Source organism: Podarcis tiliguerta (assembly GCF_965153285.1).
Source record: "Podarcis tiliguerta genome assembly, chromosome: 5".
Lineage (NCBI taxonomy): Eukaryota > Metazoa > Chordata > Lepidosauria > Squamata > Lacertidae > Podarcis > Podarcis tiliguerta.
The window spans coordinates 61,927,084-61,945,051 of NC_139538.1; the positions used below are offsets into that span (position 1 = coordinate 61,927,084).

The following is a 17,968-nucleotide window of genomic DNA, read 5'->3' on the forward strand; positions in this document are numbered from 1 at the left end:
AGAACAGGGGGATGAATCTTATGAGCCAGGGAAAGCCAGATGGCTTTAAAGGAGGTATTTCAAGCCTGCCACTATTTCTGCTTCACAAACAGCACATGGAAGGGTATGGCAATAATGTCAATGGACCGAAGGCATTGTGAAAATTCAGGGCACAGTTCCAACATGGCAAGGCTTTAAAGCACAGCTTTCCCAACTTTTCATGTTGGTGACACACTTTTTAGACATGCATCATTTCACAACACAGTAATTCAGTTTTACTAGCAAACCGAACACGGGGAAAGTTCGTGCAACATGCCTACAGACTGCAGCCGACATACTATCGTGTTGCAACACAAAGTTTGGAAAGCTCTGCTTTAAAGGATGTCAGGAAAAAATGCATGGCTGGTTTTGGCTCATGCTCTCTGTATGCCTGCCTGCTATTGCTGTTCATGAGCCCCATCTAGAAGATTGTAGCCATTACCTTTTCCTCTGCTGTTAAGAGCTTATTGATTGTATCTTGAATTTTATTTAAATAAGTTTCTTTACCCACTTTAATGAACACTCAGTCTCCTCTAGGTCAGCTAGCAGTTACTGACATGGCAAACCTTCTAGTAACTTTATTGTGATCAAAATTAATTTTAGTTAGTGATATCCAACCAAGTCATACTCAGAACATGCCCTCTGTATGAAAAAGAAATGGATTCGTTTGTGTTCTAATGCACAGAATTTTTTGATAAATACTATCATTTTCAGCATCCTATCCTATTTAAAATGTGTCATATCATGGATACTTTGAGATTTGTGCGTTGCAAGGGTTTGGACCCGATGACCCTCAGGGTGCTCTACAAGTCTATGATTCTGTGTAGAATTGGAGTATAATATTTGTGTTGCAAAACCTATAGAGATGGAATGTAGATCATTTCACATCATTCTGCTTCTCATGAGAACATGCATATTTGTCTGCAGCAAGAGAACATTTCTGCAATATCTCCATTATGAGAAGCTATCTGTGTTTGTATGGATTGTCTGGTTCATTTAATTGACTCTTCCTGGGATTGTTTATTCCAGAGCCATTAATTCAACAAGTTTTAGTGTAATTGATGTCTGTTGCTGTTTCTGTTATTTCCCAGATACTCATTGTTCTGGGCGATTTCAGCATCCATGCCGAGGGTACTTTGTCAGTATGATTTTATGGCAGGAATAGCCAACGTGGTAATTTCCAAATGTTGTTGGGACTACAGCTCCTATCAGCATGGCCAACGATCAGAAATTATGGGAAAGTGGTCCAACAACATATTGAAGACCTTCCTCTTTAGCCAATTGAGTTCTGGAACTTTTCTAAAGGTGTCACTGTTCAATATGATAGTTACTCTGGCGGAGTTCTCCATTCCGAAAGAATAAATGTGAAACCAAGCACAATGAAGATTGTATAAGGTAAAGGTAAAAGGACCCCTGACCATTAGATCCAGTCGTGACCGACTCTGGGGTTGCGGCGCTCATCTCGCTTTATTGGCCGAGGGAGCTGGCGTTTGTCTGCAGACAGTTTCCGGGTCATGTGGCCAGCATGACTAAGCCGCTTCTGGCAAACCAGAGCAGCACACGGAAACGCCGTTTACCTTCCCGCTGGAGCGGTATCTATTTATCTACTTGCACTTCGTGCTTTCGAACTGCTAGGTTGGCAGGAGCAGGGACCGAGCAACGGGAGCTCACCCTGTCGCGGGGATTTGAACTGCCGACCTTCTGATTGCCAAGTCCTAGGCTCTGTGGTTTAACCCACAGCGCCACGCGCATCCCAAAGATTGTATAGTCCTTTGCAAATCAAAAGTGACAAATGAATTGCTGATAATATTTGAAAGGCTAATGAACTGGTACCATTTGTTTCAGAATAATCATTTCTCCGACTTTGTGGATAAACAAACCGGCTATACAACCGTCAACATGCTTGCAGCTCCAATAGTGTCTGGGAAAGAGGTTCTCGCTGTGTTCATGGTTCTTAACAAGCAAAATGCCTCTGAATTCTCTAAAGAAGATGAAGATGTAAGTACTGACATGAAGAATGCTATGGTCTGTAGAGCAACAAGAAGTAACAAGTTGGGTTCACTGAGTGGCCTGAGCATAGCTGTCAACTTTTCCCTTTTCTTGCAAGGAATCCTATTTAGAATAAGGGAATTTCCCTTAAAAAAAGGGAAACATTGACAGCTATGGGCCTGAGGTCACCTGACAAATGTAGCATTCTACTGTATTTTCTAAATGGATGCTAATCTGACATGAGAAAGGGCAATATCCAGAAATCAGTAGCAAAACATGTCGGTCTCCCAGGACACTCTGCTGCTTTTAAAGTAGCAATTATTTAACAAAGGAATTTCTACAGCAGGAAACAGCTAAATTAGTTTGTGAGCCAGTGTGAAGTAATGGTTAGAGCAGGCATAGGCAAACTCGGCCCTCCAGATATTTTGAGACTACAGTTCCCATCATCCCTGACCACTGGTCCTGTAAGCTAGGGATGATGGAAGTTGTAGTCCCAAAACCTCTGGAGGGCCGAGTTTGCCTATGCCTGGGTTAGAGTCTTGGAACATGACCTGAGAGACCAGCATTTGAATCCCCACTCAGTCTTGAAGCTCACTGGGTGACCTTGGGCCAGTCATCATCTCTTAGCCTAACATACCTCACAGGGTCGTTGTGAGGATGAAATGGGGAGGAGGAGAACCTTGATAGATAAAGGTGGCATAGAAATGTAATAAAATAAATAAAAAGAAAATAAATCCAGAAATTCGGTTCTATCCCTTGTGGCCAGAACTGGGATAACGGGTTTTTATCCCACTACAGGTGTTAATTAACTTTCCAGTGCCAGGTATTTGCATTACCAACAATACTGTTCTGTGAATAGTCACTATAATGACTTTATGTCATTATAACTTTTTGTACTTGGTTGCGTTTAATTTCTCTCTGATCTCACTGGTTGTAATTCGTCTCTACAATTATGAATATATATATATATATATATATATATATATATATATATCAGTCAACACAGATTAAAACCTGATGCATCGGATAATCTTGTCATCAAAGCTTATGCCACAGTAAATTTGATTGTTTTTAAAGTGCCACAAGAACCTCTCCATTTTTTGCTACAACTAACTCACTGGAAATTATAGCATTGTTGGAACTTATGCATGTCGATACAGAAGTAAGTCCCAGTGAATTCAGTGGAGCTTACTTCCACATAAGAGGATATAGGATTTCAGCCTTAGTGGGTAAAGATCTGGATAGGAGAAAGTTAGGAGCCTTGTATAAGCTGTTTGCCTTTCCAAGGAAGAATGCAGTGCAAGTAAAAAAAACACAACCATTATGAGCCACAATCCCACCAAAGCGCTGTGAAGGCCCATTGACTTCAGTAGCAGTAAGACATCTTTGTGCTTAAGTGCGTCATTGAAATAAATGGAACTTGAAGCACTTAACTTTGTTTGGATCATGCCCATGATAATTGTTATTCTCTCTCTCTCTCTTTCCTTTGCAGCTATTTAACAAATACATGAATTTCCTTGCACTTGCTGTAAAGCAGTATCACACGGCATACTTGTACAATATTGAATCCAGAAAAAGTCAGGTAAAGTATTACATCTTACTTAATTAAATGTGAAGTCAGTGAAAGTCCCGCTACTTATTTTTCTTGCTGCTGCTTATGGTTTCATAATGTGCCACAAAATGCAAAAGGATTTACTGATTGTGACACATTTCCTCATGATTTGCCAGTGTTGTCGTTTATGCTTCAGCCTGCATCAGTCAGAGTTTTAAATGTTTCCTCATTTTCTCTCTCTCTCTCTTAAATAGATGCTTTTGTGGTCTGCCAACAAAGTATTTGAAGAACTTACAGATATTGAGCGACAGTTTCACAAAGCACTGTACACCATTCGAATATACTTAAACTGTGAAAGATATTCTGTTGGTCTGCTGGACATGACCAAAGAGAAGGTCACTACTATTTATTATAGCTAACTAATTAACCTAACTAAACTTTTACAAAAGACTAATGAGGTGGTGTCAGAGAAGAGGCAGCTTGCCTTGCTCCCCACTTGTCACAGTCGTCTTTAATTGAAGGAAAGGCACAAACAAATTGTAACCAAATCATCATTAAAATATAGCTGCGGTCTTAAGCATGCTTACTTGAAAGTTAACTCTGTCAGAAATCAATAGGAGTTACTACTACTAAAATATGTTTTGGATGGGAGCATTATTTCTCTTTCATAAATGTGGAACAAGCATGCCCCTCCTCGAAATGCCTTTTGTTTCCCTCTCCCCACTTCCCAATTGTTGCTGTTGCTGCTACAGGAAGGCTACATGATCTTGTGTATGGTGAGTCTACTTAAATCAAATCCACTTCAGTGGGATTGAAGCAGCCTAACTGGCCACAAGATCAGAGATGAACTCTCCCCCCCCCCCCCCGCAATCCTTGGTGCCATTTTTCAGGGACATTTTTCTAATTCATCCATTACTATTCCCAGGAATTCTATGATGAATGGCCAATTAAACTGGGAGAAGCAGAGCCTTACAAAGGACCGAAAACGCCCGATGGCCGAGTGAGTACAATTCTTTCATCTCTCCAAATCACAGCCTTCTGGATACTATTGACAGATTCTTACATTTCTTTCTCCCCTTGCATTTAGGAAGTCAACTTTTATAAGATTATTGATTACATCTTACATGGAAAAGAAGAAATCAAAGTCATTCCGTGAGTGTTTCCTGCCAGTTTGTTAGATAGTAATTAGTAGAGTGTGTTTGGAACAGGCCCAGATTGCGTGGGAGGGGGAGCACGAGGGGGGAATTGCTCTGGGTGGCAAAACAGCATCCCGCCCTAGCTTGGTTCTGCTATTTAGAAGAGGCTGGTGGGCCATAGCCTGCCATGCTGTGTTGTCCTGTTGCCAATATGGTGTGGCTGCCTATGGCCCACCATGGTGTTCCGTCCTTCATTTGCAAATCAGCGTAGTCTCTGTAGCAAAGAAGACTGTCAGTGAGGCTTTGTATGGCGGATGGAAGTGGAGAAAAACGAGGCAAAAGGAGAGGTATCTACTGCTGCTGCTGCTCTTTGTGCGCCAGGTCTGGGAAAATAGGAAGGATGTTGATGATGGTGATGATAATTATATTTATACCCTGCCCTTCTAGCTGGGTTTCCCCAGCCACTATGGGCGGCTTACAGTACATATAAAAACATGGACATTGCTTTGCTCTGCTCTGTTACCTTTTGCTCTTCCTTCCTTCTCCCCCAGGCTCCAGAATTTAGCAAATGGCTTCCTCTGGTGGCTTACACTTCACTAAGCCCTTATGCAACATCCACTTGAGGAAGGGAGGGAAGTGGGAAGAGACTAGGGGTTCAGCCAGAGTCCAAGATGTTTCTTCCTTTCAGTGCCTGCTTTTGCCCTAAGATCTGGGGAGGGGGATTGAGGTGAGGGCAGCTGTGGGCACCATGCAATACCTTTCTGATGTTTCTGTTTAAATGAAACAAGGCACCTTTTCTCTCTCTTTGGCATTGACCATGAGAGCAGCTTCTCTCTTGGTGATAAGGGTAGAGGGGTGGGATAGACAGACCAGAATACACAGAGGATGTAATTATTTGAGACAAACCTGAGAACAAGAATATGTGAGGGGGCACTTTCCATATATTTTTATTAATGCCAATTTTGCTCCCAAAAGCTCAGATTCATTACCCAGAACAATTTTTTAAAAAAAACCCTCTATAGCCCACCCACCCACACCAACACCACAGTCTGAAGAGCTTAATGGGTGTCACTGGTCAACTTTCAGTTTGTAGATCTGGTACTGGTTTGGAAGTGCTCAATTTTATCTCATTCTCTTCTTCAAAGATCACCTCCTCCAGATCACTGGTGTCTTGCTAGCGGATTGCCAACTTACGTTGCTGAAAATGGATTTGTAAGTTTCAGGGTTGTTGTTTTTTATACAGTTCCATATGTATAGGTGTATTTTGTTTAAATCTTTATGTCAGTATGTTTCACAATAATCTAAATATATGTGTAAGGGCTCCTCTAGGTGACCTCCTTATTTGGCATTCATCCTGATTTTCTTGCACAAATTTCACCCAAAGTTTAGATTATATCTGGTATTTACTTGAGGTTTACTTTACCCAGGATCAGTGTATGTGAAGAAGTCTGTAGCCATAAGAGCAGGAGCCCCCACTCTGTAGAAGCATCATCTAGAAGTGCCCCCAAGAAGATACAAGCAAAAATACTCTACTTGGCCTGTCTCCTGTAACAGCTGACACCTGACATTTAAATGACACAGCTTCTTTTTACTGTATTTCTCTCCCTCTCTCTCTAGATTTGTAATATGATGAATGCACCAGCAGATGAATACTTCACTTTTCAGGTAGTGTCTTTTCGTTTATTGCATTAACAAGTAAATAATGCTAAGATAATACATCAGCACTAGAGATTGATGAGACAATTCTTGGTCTGCTTTTTAAAGTGAATTGACCTAATTTGCCAGTCTTAGATTATACGTGGGTTGGAATGTAGCAACCAATCAGATCTAAAACATGTATCTTATGTGTTTATAATTGCCCAGAAGAAATAGTATTTTAAGGTAAAATTCATTGAATAGCACAGTAAAAAGCGTGCTATTTACATTTATTGATTGATTAAATTTATATCTTCCGCCCAAAGGAGTCCAGAGCAGCAAGTAATAAAAACATCTCAATGTCAATTTTCTCTCTCTGTGTGTGTTTAATTTGCAAAAAACAGGGCACCCGACATGCAAAACTGACAGGGGATGAAAGTTGACTGATCCATCCATCCATTGTGTTCACACAGGCATTATAGTGCTTTAATACGTATGTGGTAATGTAATTTCTTTTCTTTTTCTCTTCTGCAGAAAGAAGCTTTCGATGAGACAGGGTGGATTATTAAAAATGTCTTATCTTTACCTATTGTCAACAAGAAGGAAGAAATTGTCGGTGTAGCTACATTTTACAACAGGAAAGATGGCAAACCCTTTGATGAGCATGATGAACAGCTTACTGAAGTACGCTCCAAGTTGCTTGACATTGTCAGGCTACAATCAGACACAGGAGGGAGGGTGTTTTACCATAATTGGAAATTTAAAAACAAAATACTAACATCTTACACTACACTTCAGTAGCTTGGGAAAGTAGTTGGTATGTATACAAGCTATCCTGAGCATCTAATATATTGTCATGGTAAGTGTGAGGACTTGGATGTCACTGTTGCTTTTATCAACAGAAATTTCCTATAAAAAGTAATACTTTTCTATAAAAAATAATGCCAATGGGTTTGATCCAAAGTAGTGGATAAATAACTTGTTCACTAATTAGTGATGCTCTAGTGCTAGTGGAAGACGTGTCTATAAACGACAGGTGTTTTGCATTATCACAGTGTGTGTGCCTTCCCAGCTGCGCAGAGCAGATGGAAATACCTAAATGCTTATATTTATTTACTCCGTTTCAGATGCTTACACAGTTCCTGGGATGGTCTGTTTTAAATACCGACACCTATGACAAAATGAATAAGCTTGAAAACAGAAAAGACATTGCTCAGGAAATGCTGATGTATCAGACAAAGGCAACAGCGGCTGAAATTCAGACCATATTGGTGAGTGTGAGTTCAAAAATGTAGTATGGACATTTTTGTACAAAAATGAAGTTTGGACATTTTTGTGAGATCAACTGAACTCAATGGTTTTATTTGCTTTTCCCCCCATGTTAGAAATACAAAGAAAAACTGAACTTAGATGTTATAGATGAGAACTGTGATGAGAAACAACTTATCAAAATTTTGGTAAGTAACTAAAGGCATACTTATATTTGATATGGGACATGGTGTTCGTTGTTTGTTTGGGATGGTGTTAGACTGTCCCCAGAGGATCAGGTACAGAGTCTGAGGATACTCCTATTCTGTCTTTCCTCTGAAGGCTGAGGTAGTTGCAGGGGCATGGAATGCCTGTTGCCAGTTCCACCTGCTTCACCATGTACAGGAATAGCCTGGCCACAGTAACCCACACCCACATTGACTACTGTATTGCACTCTATGTGCATCCTGAAGATGGTTCAAAGATGATGCAGCGTGGGTACCAACCAATGGGAGCGTGGAACACTGTCACCGAGTCCCATTCAAGGTGTTGATTCTTATATATAAAACCCTAAACGACTTGGTGCGGGGGGACAGACACCTGATTATATGAAAGAACGCCTCTCCCAATACTATCCTGCCCATGATCCCAGCTCGGCTGTGGAAGTGCTATTAGCTGTACTATCATCAAGGGAGATCCAATTAAGTGGAACTGGGCTACAGCTTTCCAATGAGCTTTCTGCTGAGATCCGTCAGGCTACTGCGCTGAGGTCCAGCAACAGCAGAAAACACCATTATTTCACTGAGTCTTTATGCATTAGTTGTACGTGTTAATTTATATTGTTATTCAGAGATGATAAATATTATGAGCGTTGGGTACTGGTTCTAGAGGTATTAGTGATTTAATTTTGTTTTTGTTATTTGTTAATATTTATGTGATTTGATGTTGCAACAAGCCTGTGACCTTAGGGTGAAGCATGGGATATGAAGTCTAACGAATAAACAAGCAAAGAATAGCTCTTGCTCACACTGGGCTTTTGCTGCAGTTTTGTGAGCTCTGGCATAGAGGGAAGGAACCATGCCCAAGAAAGCATTTGCAGGGGTGTTTGATGAATTCATTGGAACTAACATATCTGCATGGATCTACATGCTAGGGTGCATGACCTTAAAGCAGTACCCTATGCAATATACCTAATAAAGTTAGGGAATCTACAAGGCAAAAAAAAAAAAAAAGCATTTGGAATGATTGTTCTAAAATGCACTTGGTCAGATATTTACATGGCTAATTCTCAGTGAATTAGCAAGAAATTCTGGGGTGGTTTTTCCCTTCTGTTTTTCTTTTGTATAACTAGACTCCTTTGATAGAGTCACATGGAATGGCTTGTTTAGCAGGGAACATTCTGTGGTATCCCTGCTCTCTGCTTGTATCACTATTTAGTCTGGATTAGCAGAGGCTGGGGTTGGAAAGGATGAGAGAATGTGGGTGATCCCCACCCTTTGGCTTGTGATTGGAAAAAATAGCTTTAATTACTTCTATTGCTACTATTTGGTGATGTTACCTACCAGGGAACTAGTTATGTCTCTGCAATTCTCCATCCCTGGTAGAAGTCTACAGCTTATGCAACTGATGTACTGCACAGCATGGCAGAACGAGCCCTCTCTTGTCCTCATCTGCTTGCTACTACAGCTGTGTGCCTCTCTGTGACTTCATATAGTATATGCTTTGGTAGGACTGTACTGCAGGGAGACACTGGGTTGTTATTGAAAATGGAATCCACATGTTGAGCATTCTCTCATTTTGTATCATGTATTTGTTATGTATATATGTCAGATTTTCATGGCATCATGTGCTTCTGCACCACTGCCAACCACATATGTACAGTAGAGGTGATGAAATGCACAGCATCCTATCATGGCATAGGGAGAAGAAAAATTAACAGGGAATAGACTTGACACAGAATGCCATTTTCACTAGGAGTCTTCTATAACAAAGAGTTGTGCCCTGAGATTCATTAAGCCGTTGGAGGGAATCCTCAGGCTCAGGGGCCAGTTGAATTACAGACCTTTTTATCTGGCCTTCAGGATTCTCCCCAGATCACACTCCTCCCTGGCATTGATCTGTGTTCTCCTTGTGTTATTTGTGCCCTTGAATTGTGGTAATACCTCTTGTTTGCCTGGATAGTGAGGTGTGTGTGTTGAAAACAAAAAATCAGGGTCCCATGTTTCCCGCCACTGAGCTTGTATGTGAGAAAACATTGGGCTGAAAAGCTCTAGAAAATAATGCAGCCAAATTCCTGATAGAGAAGGGCACCTAAATGTAAGGTCTGATCTCCCATGCACTGCCAAATACAACGGCTTTATCCTATTAGAAAGCTTGGAATCCCAGCTTGCTAATGGGATAAAGCAGGTGTTGCATCTTAAAACTGTCATTGCTCCAGAAGTGACTGGCTCTTGCCCTTGACCTGGGATCAGAATAAATAGAAGAGGGAACCTACTTACTTTGAAAAGAATGATAATAATAATAAAAAGGGAGGCATGTCGAGATACTTTTCATCATTGAGTTTTGCACTCAATATCCCCAGTGTTAAACAGCAGCTCCATTGGCCACTGTAGAATATAAGTAGATTCTGCATTTGGTACAGAAACAATTTTGGTCACCCAAACCAATGATCAGTGCCAGAAGAGGGATTCCCCTGGACTTCTCAATGACTTTTCATACTACGGAGCAGTGGCGGAGCTTCATGCTTCGGCACCAGGGAGGTGGAGGTGGAGAGCAAGCGGGAGCGGGGCTGGCATGCATCCTGGAGGCGTGGCACCCAGTGCGGGCGGGGGGGGGGCAACCGTGATGGCACACCACCGGGATTGCGCTGCTGGGGGCGGTGCGCTCCCCCCGCACTCCTCTTCTTCCGCCAGTGCTATGGAGTGGACCATGATATCCTTCTGGCTAGGCTATCTGGATTTAGAACTGGAGGTATAATTTTACAGTTCTGTTCCTACCTGAACAGGCAATTTCAGATGATGACGCTGGGGGACCACTAGTCAGCTCGACAACGTTTATACAGTGGTGTTCCATGGGACTAAGTCTCGTTCCTTGCTTTTTTATTACCTACCATGAAACCACTGAGTAAGGTCACCCAGAGATTTGGGCTGAGATGCCATCAGTATAAGTGCTACATTGGTGCTTGAGTACAGTAACAGACTGTATGAAGGCCAACAAGCTGAGTCTCCATTCATATAAGACAGAGAGGCTTTCTGTAGCGTGTTTGTCTATTCAAGTGTCCCCGCCCCCTGTTCTGGATGGGGTTGTAGTCCCTCTGAAGGAACAGGTTTGCAGTATGAGGATGCTCCTTCCATGGTCTCTGTCACTAGAGGCGCAAGTTTCCACTGTGGCATGAATCCCCTTTTGCCAGCTTAGGCTGATTTTCCAGCTGTTGCTCTGGTAACCGCTCTCCAAATAATACCTGCACCGCTCTCCAAATAATACCTGACAGTCTAAGGCAGGCATCCCCAACCTTCAGCCCTCCAGATGTTTTGGATTACAATTCCTATCATCCCTGACCACTGGTCCTGTTAGCTAGGGATCATGGGAGTTGTGGGCCAAAACATCTGGAGGGCCGCAGGTCGGGGATACCTGGTCTAAGGCTAGAGACATACAATAGTTTGAAAGAACATTCAAAGTGGTGCGAAAGTTTAAAAAAATTCTACAACATACACTCATGCGCATGTATTTTGGCCTACTGTTGCCTTTCATCATCAGACAGGTTTTGTAGGTTTTTGAAACAATTCTGTTTTGAAAACCTGCAAAACCTGTTGAGCCAGAGGGGGAAGTGGGATCATTATACACACCAGAAGCCACAATCTGTCTATAATCATGTCACCTTCAACTCTTCATGGGGGAAAAATAATATTCTCCAGAACCAGGCCTACCCAACCTGTGACCCGCCAAGCTGCACATAGCCCACCAGTGGCCATTAGCAGCCCATTCAACCTTCAAGATTTGCTCCTTTGCCTGTCACAGCAAAAAAGAAAGAGAAAAGCAGGGTGGCTGGGGTGGGTAAAAGTCAAGCACCAGGCAGCCACAATGCATTTTTTTGGGTGAGCTATGTTCAGTCTGATGGGTCACAATTTGGGCCAGTCTGATCTAAACAATATATGCCCTGTGATCTAAGTGCATCTAACTGGATGACAAATCTAACTGGATCTAACCAATGCATAAACATACGCCTCCCCACCTTAAAAATAATTTGGAGATATTAAGCAACTTAGTATGCAATGCTAATTTTTCTAGAACTGTTGCTTGAAACGTGAGAGATCTGTATATTCATGGTGGTTTTGATTCCAAAGTGTTGGCATGGCAACCCTCCCACGGAAGCTGAAGACAGAAAAATTATCTCCGCCTAATCCCTTGTGACATGTCAAACTGATGGGGTTTTGTTTGGTTTTCCCAACAGAAAGAGGAATTGCCTGAACCAAAGGATGTAGAACTTTATGAATTTCGTTTCAGTGACTTCCCCGTTACAGAACATGAGTTGATCAAGTGTGGGATACGGATGTTCTTTGAGATAAATGTTGTGGAAAAGTTCAAAGTACCAGCAGAGGTCAGATATATTTTGCCTTGTTTCCCTAAGCCTGTGCCATATGAAACAAAGAACATAGCATTACCTTTGCAGACCTAGCGTGCCATTAATAGTCCTAAATATGAGGCAGATCTGCTCTTGTATATATATTCAGCTGTGGTGTGCCAGGATGCACCATTTCATCATGCAAACTAAGCCAAGGAATAGGCGGCAACACAACACAGAAGAGGCAATATGGAATGTAGGCCTGACTCTGTGTCATAGGCAGGCCCACAGGCACCCTCCATCTTATGCAGCTGCTCCTCATAACTGGCATCAGTCAGTCACCAAACAGGATTGCCCTTCCTTTGCATCAGCTGGGTGTCTGGTGCTTTGGAAACTACTTAAGTGGGCTTTGACTATGCCCTACTCTTTCTGATGATGAGGATGAGGATGATTTGTATATTAGCAAATGTAAAGCACAATAAAACACCAAACATTAAAAACTTCCCCATAAAGCCCTGTCTTCTAGAAGTTGTGTAATTCTTTATTTCCTTGACATCTGATGGGAGGGCGTTCCACAAGGAGGGTGCCACTACCAAGAAGGCCCTCTGCCTGGTTCCCTGTAACTTTACTCCTCACAGTGAGGGAACCATCAGAAGGCCCTCAGAGGAGGACCTCAGTGTCCTGGCTGAATGATGGGGGTGGAGACACTCCTTCAGGTATACTGGGCTGAGGTTGTTTAGGCCCTTTACCTATATCATGTCAAGTGTAGGGTGGGTGGAGGTGGATTACCCAAAATGGTCTCGCAGGCCAAGATAAGCTGAGAGGGGACTTGACCCCTGGTCTCCCAGGTCACAGTCCCAGACCCTCCCAGTGCCCCTATTTTCCAGGGATGTCCCGGATTTAGAGATGCCGTACCAGTTTCTGATTTGATCCTGGAATGTCCCACTTTTCCTTAGGATGTCCCTGTTTTCATTGGAGAAATGTTGGAGGGTATGGAATTATCTGACCCCCTGAGCCATCTGAAGGCAATCCTGTATAGGGAAGTTTTTTTAAAAAAAAGTTTAATGTTTTATTATGATGTTATATATGTTGGAAGCTGCCCAGTGTGGCTGGGGCAACCATGTGTGGGGTATAAATTGTAAAATTATCACTATGGCATGGGACGTCCCTATTTTCATTGGAGAAATGTTGGAGGGTATGTAGTCTAGTATTCTGTTAACGCTACGCTGACACAAAATCAGGATTAATCTCAACTTTATTATAGTACAACCAATTTTATAGCTGTGGCAAAACAACTTTGTATTTTGTTTACAAGACTTAAAAGTACAGAGAATCAAGTGTGTTTCATTTGCCACAGGTGCTTACAAGGTGGATGTATACTGTGAGAAAAGGCTATCGCGATATCACTTACCACAACTGGCGGCATGGATTCAACGTTGGGCAGACCATGTTCACCCTTTTGATGGTATCTTTTGTTTCTCTGGATCTATGCCTAAATTTGTTTTTCATTTGTAACACACCTGCAGAGATGCGTTATTTTATTTTATTTTAAAAAAACCCTTCTCTTTCTATAGACAGGTAGAATAAAGAAATATTATACGGACCTAGAAGCCTTTGCTATGGTATCTGCAGCTTTTTGCCATGACATTGATCACAGAGGGACCAACAACTTGTATCAAATGAAGTAAGTGGTCTGTTGACATATACATCTGGAACAACTGTCTTAAAAATAGGAAACATAATTGGATGGTGGTGAAAAGAAATTGCCATTATCTAAAGCAGCCAGTTCAATTTAGTGCCTAATGGATCAGACCATATATGCATCTAGGCTAGAATCCTCTTTTCTGCAGTGGCCAACCAGGCGCATTCTTAAGTAGTGGATAAATTTGCTGTGGTGGGAGCGACACGCATCATTTATTGGTCCTCTTGTTCAGATAGCCACTTATTGCAAAAACAAAACACAACCCCAAAGAACCCACCACCCATACTTCCACTCCTCCTTTATATCTACACCATGGGTAGGCAAACTAAGGCCCGGGGGCCAAATACGGCCCAATCGCCTTCTAAATCCAGCCCATGGACGGTCCGGGAATCAGTGTTTTTACATGAGTAGAATGTGTCCTTTTATTTAAAATGCATCTCTGGGTTATTTGTGGGGCATAGGAATTAGTTCATTTTTTATTATTTTTTTCAAAATGTAGTCTGGCCCTCCACAAGGTCTGAGGGACAGTGGACTGGCCCCCTGCTCAAAAGGTTTGTTGACCCCTGATCTACACTGTCGGTTGCCTGCTACTTCATGGTGATCAGCTAGATCAGTCAAGGAGGGACAGCTGAACTCTGGGCTCAGCTTATCTCTTTCATATATGAAAGTTGAAGTCAATAACAACAGGCTGGACCAGCAGGAAGACATGTTGTTGGTACTCTATGAATGATAATAGTTTCCTATTAATTAAAAGCAAATTAGTGTGGATAAGCTCTACAGTATGTAAGTTCATGGTTCAGAAATACACCCTGTGGAATATTTTAAACTATATAATTGTGTTTCATCAGGTCAGCATCTCCACTGGCAAGACTTCATGGCTCTTCCATTTTAGAAAGACACCATCTAGAGTACAGTAAAACCTTGCTACAAGATGAGGTCTGTGTCTGTGTTCAGGTTATTTATTTGTACTTATTTTGCCCAGAAAGTCTCTTATTAGCTTCTTATACACAACTTATACACAACAGTACGGCTATCCCTAGTTTTTGTTTTTATTTTGAATGACTAGGAAATACTAAGACAGTTTACTTTAAGTAGATGCATTATAATATAGTAGCATATACACATGGAATAATTTTGTAAGCTGTATTGATTTGCAAAAATCTCAATCTTGCAGAGTTTAAACATCTTCCAGAACCTAAATAAGCGCCAGTATGAAACTGTTCTACATTTATTTGAAGTTGCAATCATAGCAACTGACTTGGCTTTATATTTCAAGTAAGTGCTAAATTCTTTTCTACTATAATGCTTCCTTCTTATGAAAATTTAAAATGCAACTACTGTGGCCATTTTATAATTTTAAAAAACTGTTTCCTGTGTAGTTTTTCATGAGCCTACTAGATTAAAAATGTTTTTAAGTATTTTTAAGTATTACTTTAACAAAAAAGGCAAAAACATAAACAATGTAAAAAAAATGCATTTATGTATGGAATGATTTTTTGTCTGTGTCTCATCATGTGGAAAAAAAAAACTAGTCAGATACCCTGTACACTGTGTACATATTGGTGCATATTTAAACTAAAGGACCTGAAAAGTGATGATAATGTGATTCCATTGTTAATCTTAGCAAAGGTTTACCTGACAGGGTTAGTCCATTAGGTCATTACTGCAATTACAAACCCAACGTAATTTAGTGCCTAATATCCATCAGGGTTTCTTGTTGTTGGGCCTCATAATTCCATTTCAGAGGCCCACGTTGGGCTCCAGGACAGTAAAATTCCCAAGTAGGCTGTAAAAGGGACCATGCGTGCATTGTAAAAGTCACCATATTTCCACAGGAAAAGGACTATGTTTCAAAAGATTGTGGATGCAATTGAAAAGATGGAAAAAGAAGAGGAAGCAATTAAATATATATCTATGGACCCGACCAAAAAGGAAGTAATAATGTAGGTCAATTTCATTTTATCCTTCCTCCACTAAGGCTAGTACTGTTTTTCCTCCTGCTATAAATCTATTATCTTTATTTAAAGGGCGATGATGATGACTGGCTGTGACTTGTCTGCTATCACTAAACCATGGGAGGTGCAGAGTAAGGTGAGCATCTTCAGAATCAAGTTTGACGTAATTTTTATTAAGAGAAAATACATGAGGCTTTTATTTCAGTAATATCTAGATATACGTTTGATGCTGAAGCATGCAAAGATGTTTATTGATTTCCAGATTTGTTCCCTATTCTTTTTCCAAAACGAGCTTACCATAACAATAATAAAACAGGAATTCAACAGCTTTAAGAAGTTCAGAAGAGCAGATCAGACCAAGGGTCCTGCTGATCAGACCAAGGGTCCGTATGGCCCAAGCACTCTGCAAAGCCCTCAAGCAGATGGTCTTTGCCATCCCAAGCAACTGGTGTTCAGACAGATGTAGGCTCTGGCTCTGAGCTAAGAGCTAAGGCCAATCATTCAGGTTTGATAATATTTTAGAGCAGGGGTGTCAAACTCAAATTCATCGGGGGCCGCATCAGCAGTTTGGTCACCCTCAAAGGGCCGGTTGTATCTGTAGGACTATGTGTCCACTCTTTATTATCATAAATTATTGTCACTGCATCCAATTATTACTGTTTTTTTGTAATAATGTAAGTAATAACTAGCTCTGAAAGCAGAAACATAGTCAGAATAATGGCAAGTAGATATTCAAATGTACAATTATTGTACAATTTATTGAAAAATGATTTTTGGTAACAGACAGTAATTTTTTTTTTAAACATACAAATATTGCCAAACACTGTTTATTACACATATGGCAAACACAAGGCATTAACTTTTTTTTAACTTTTCTGACTAGATGGCTGACATCATTTAGCTGGCTTTCACTGCTGCACCATTTTTTGCTGTCATTTTTGCAAAAATATTCCATTGAGAATGCAGGCTACCTTTTAATTCTTGGACCTTTTGTTGCTTTTCCTGGTGGCTAAGGTTAGCAAATTTGGCTCCATGTTTGGTCTCAAAGTGCCGGCGTAAATTGTATTCCTTCATCACTGCACTGCCTCATAGCAAATAAGACATACCGGCTTGTCTCCATTAATCACAAACATGTATTCACTTTCCCATCTCTCCTGAAATTGCCTTCCCTCTGCATCAACTTTTCTTTTCTTGGACATTTTTGGGTTATTTGATTGTAGTTTATGGTCCCTATACCACTGTAAAGTGACACGGAAGTGGTCAGTATATCCAAAGTTTACCGCTCAGACTTTTAAGCAGAATAATAAGCAGACCCCCCCCCTAATAAGCAGACCCCCCTCCCCCCCACATACATCATATGTACTTACAGTACAGGAGAGAAGGGTTCAGGCAGCCGTTGGATCTGTCACATCACAGGATGGCATGCGCTCAATATAAAAACAAGTGGAGGTTTCCTGAATGCATGTAAAGTGGAGGTTACCTGTGTAGAACGGCCGGTGCCGCTAGAAGGCAGACGTTCTCTGGCTTGTAGGCTGCCGCGCATGCGCTGAAGAGGCGGCTTTCTTGTGTCAAAAAAAAAAAAAAGCGAGAATAAAAGATGAAGGCTGGCGGCCGGGGGCGGCTACACGGGCCACATGACGAGGTCTGGGAGGCTGGATTCGGCCTGCGGACCTTGTGTTTGACACCCGTGTTTTAGAGCCATCTAAACCATTGGCCATAACCATCTCTTGCAGCAGTGAATGCCATCAGTTAGTGAGTTCCAGAGGGCAGCGAGTAGACAGCATACCATTCATTTCCAGCTATAGATACTGGAGTAACATATTAAATACTTGTAGAATGCATTCCCACCTTCTTTGCTGCGATACATTTCAATTCCGAGTTGGATTCAGGACATGTTTGTGATATTCCAAAACGATCAGAATGTGTGGCAAATATATCTTATTGGTCATTTTTAAAGAGTTATTACTATAATGGCAAAAACACATTCTTCTGCTACGTTTTCTGTGGAACAGGTTGAATACTGTTTTAGGTTACAATTGCTGTTTAATCTTGAATCTTTCAATAGAAGCCATTATTCATTCCTAGGTTGCCATCATGGTTGCAAATGAATTCTGGGAGCAAGGTGATCTTGAACGAACTGTCCTACAGCAACAGCCAATTGTAAGTGTTTTG

The 17,968-nt window shown here is 41.3% G+C and overlaps 1 protein-coding gene and 1 long non-coding RNA gene across 3 annotated transcripts in view; one reads left to right on the forward strand and one right to left on the reverse strand.

The window, feature by feature from the left end:
• The window catches only part of PDE6C (phosphodiesterase 6C), a 39,920-nt gene that overhangs the window by 17,638 nt on the left and 4,314 nt on the right, over window positions 1–17,968 (forward strand). For both annotated transcript variants that reach the window (XM_083443582.1, XM_083443583.1), the window contains exons 2-19: window positions 1,864–2,016; window positions 3,500–3,589; window positions 3,814–3,954; window positions 4,485–4,559; window positions 4,647–4,711; window positions 5,841–5,907; window positions 6,313–6,360; window positions 6,865–7,014; window positions 7,458–7,601; window positions 7,716–7,787; window positions 12,029–12,175; window positions 13,497–13,604; window positions 13,714–13,823; window positions 14,690–14,777; window positions 15,016–15,116; window positions 15,677–15,784; window positions 15,869–15,932; window positions 17,882–17,956. In XM_083443582.1, coding sequence (XP_083299708.1) covers window positions 1,864–2,016; window positions 3,500–3,589; window positions 3,814–3,954; window positions 4,485–4,559; window positions 4,647–4,711; window positions 5,841–5,907; window positions 6,313–6,360; window positions 6,865–7,014; window positions 7,458–7,601; window positions 7,716–7,787; window positions 12,029–12,175; window positions 13,497–13,604; window positions 13,714–13,823; window positions 14,690–14,777; window positions 15,016–15,116; window positions 15,677–15,784; window positions 15,869–15,932; window positions 17,882–17,956 — 1,806 coding nt within the window. The remainder of the gene's footprint in view (window positions 1–1,863; window positions 2,017–3,499; window positions 3,590–3,813; window positions 3,955–4,484; window positions 4,560–4,646; window positions 4,712–5,840; window positions 5,908–6,312; window positions 6,361–6,864; window positions 7,015–7,457; window positions 7,602–7,715; window positions 7,788–12,028; window positions 12,176–13,496; window positions 13,605–13,713; window positions 13,824–14,689; window positions 14,778–15,015; window positions 15,117–15,676; window positions 15,785–15,868; window positions 15,933–17,881; window positions 17,957–17,968) is intronic.
• LOC310678991 lies at window positions 15,949–17,886 on the reverse strand. The gene is made up of 2 exons (XR_014512076.1): window positions 17,164–17,886; window positions 15,949–17,034 (listed from the first exon to the last, which is right to left on the reverse strand). It is a non-coding gene; the product is annotated as an uncharacterized lncRNA (long non-coding RNA).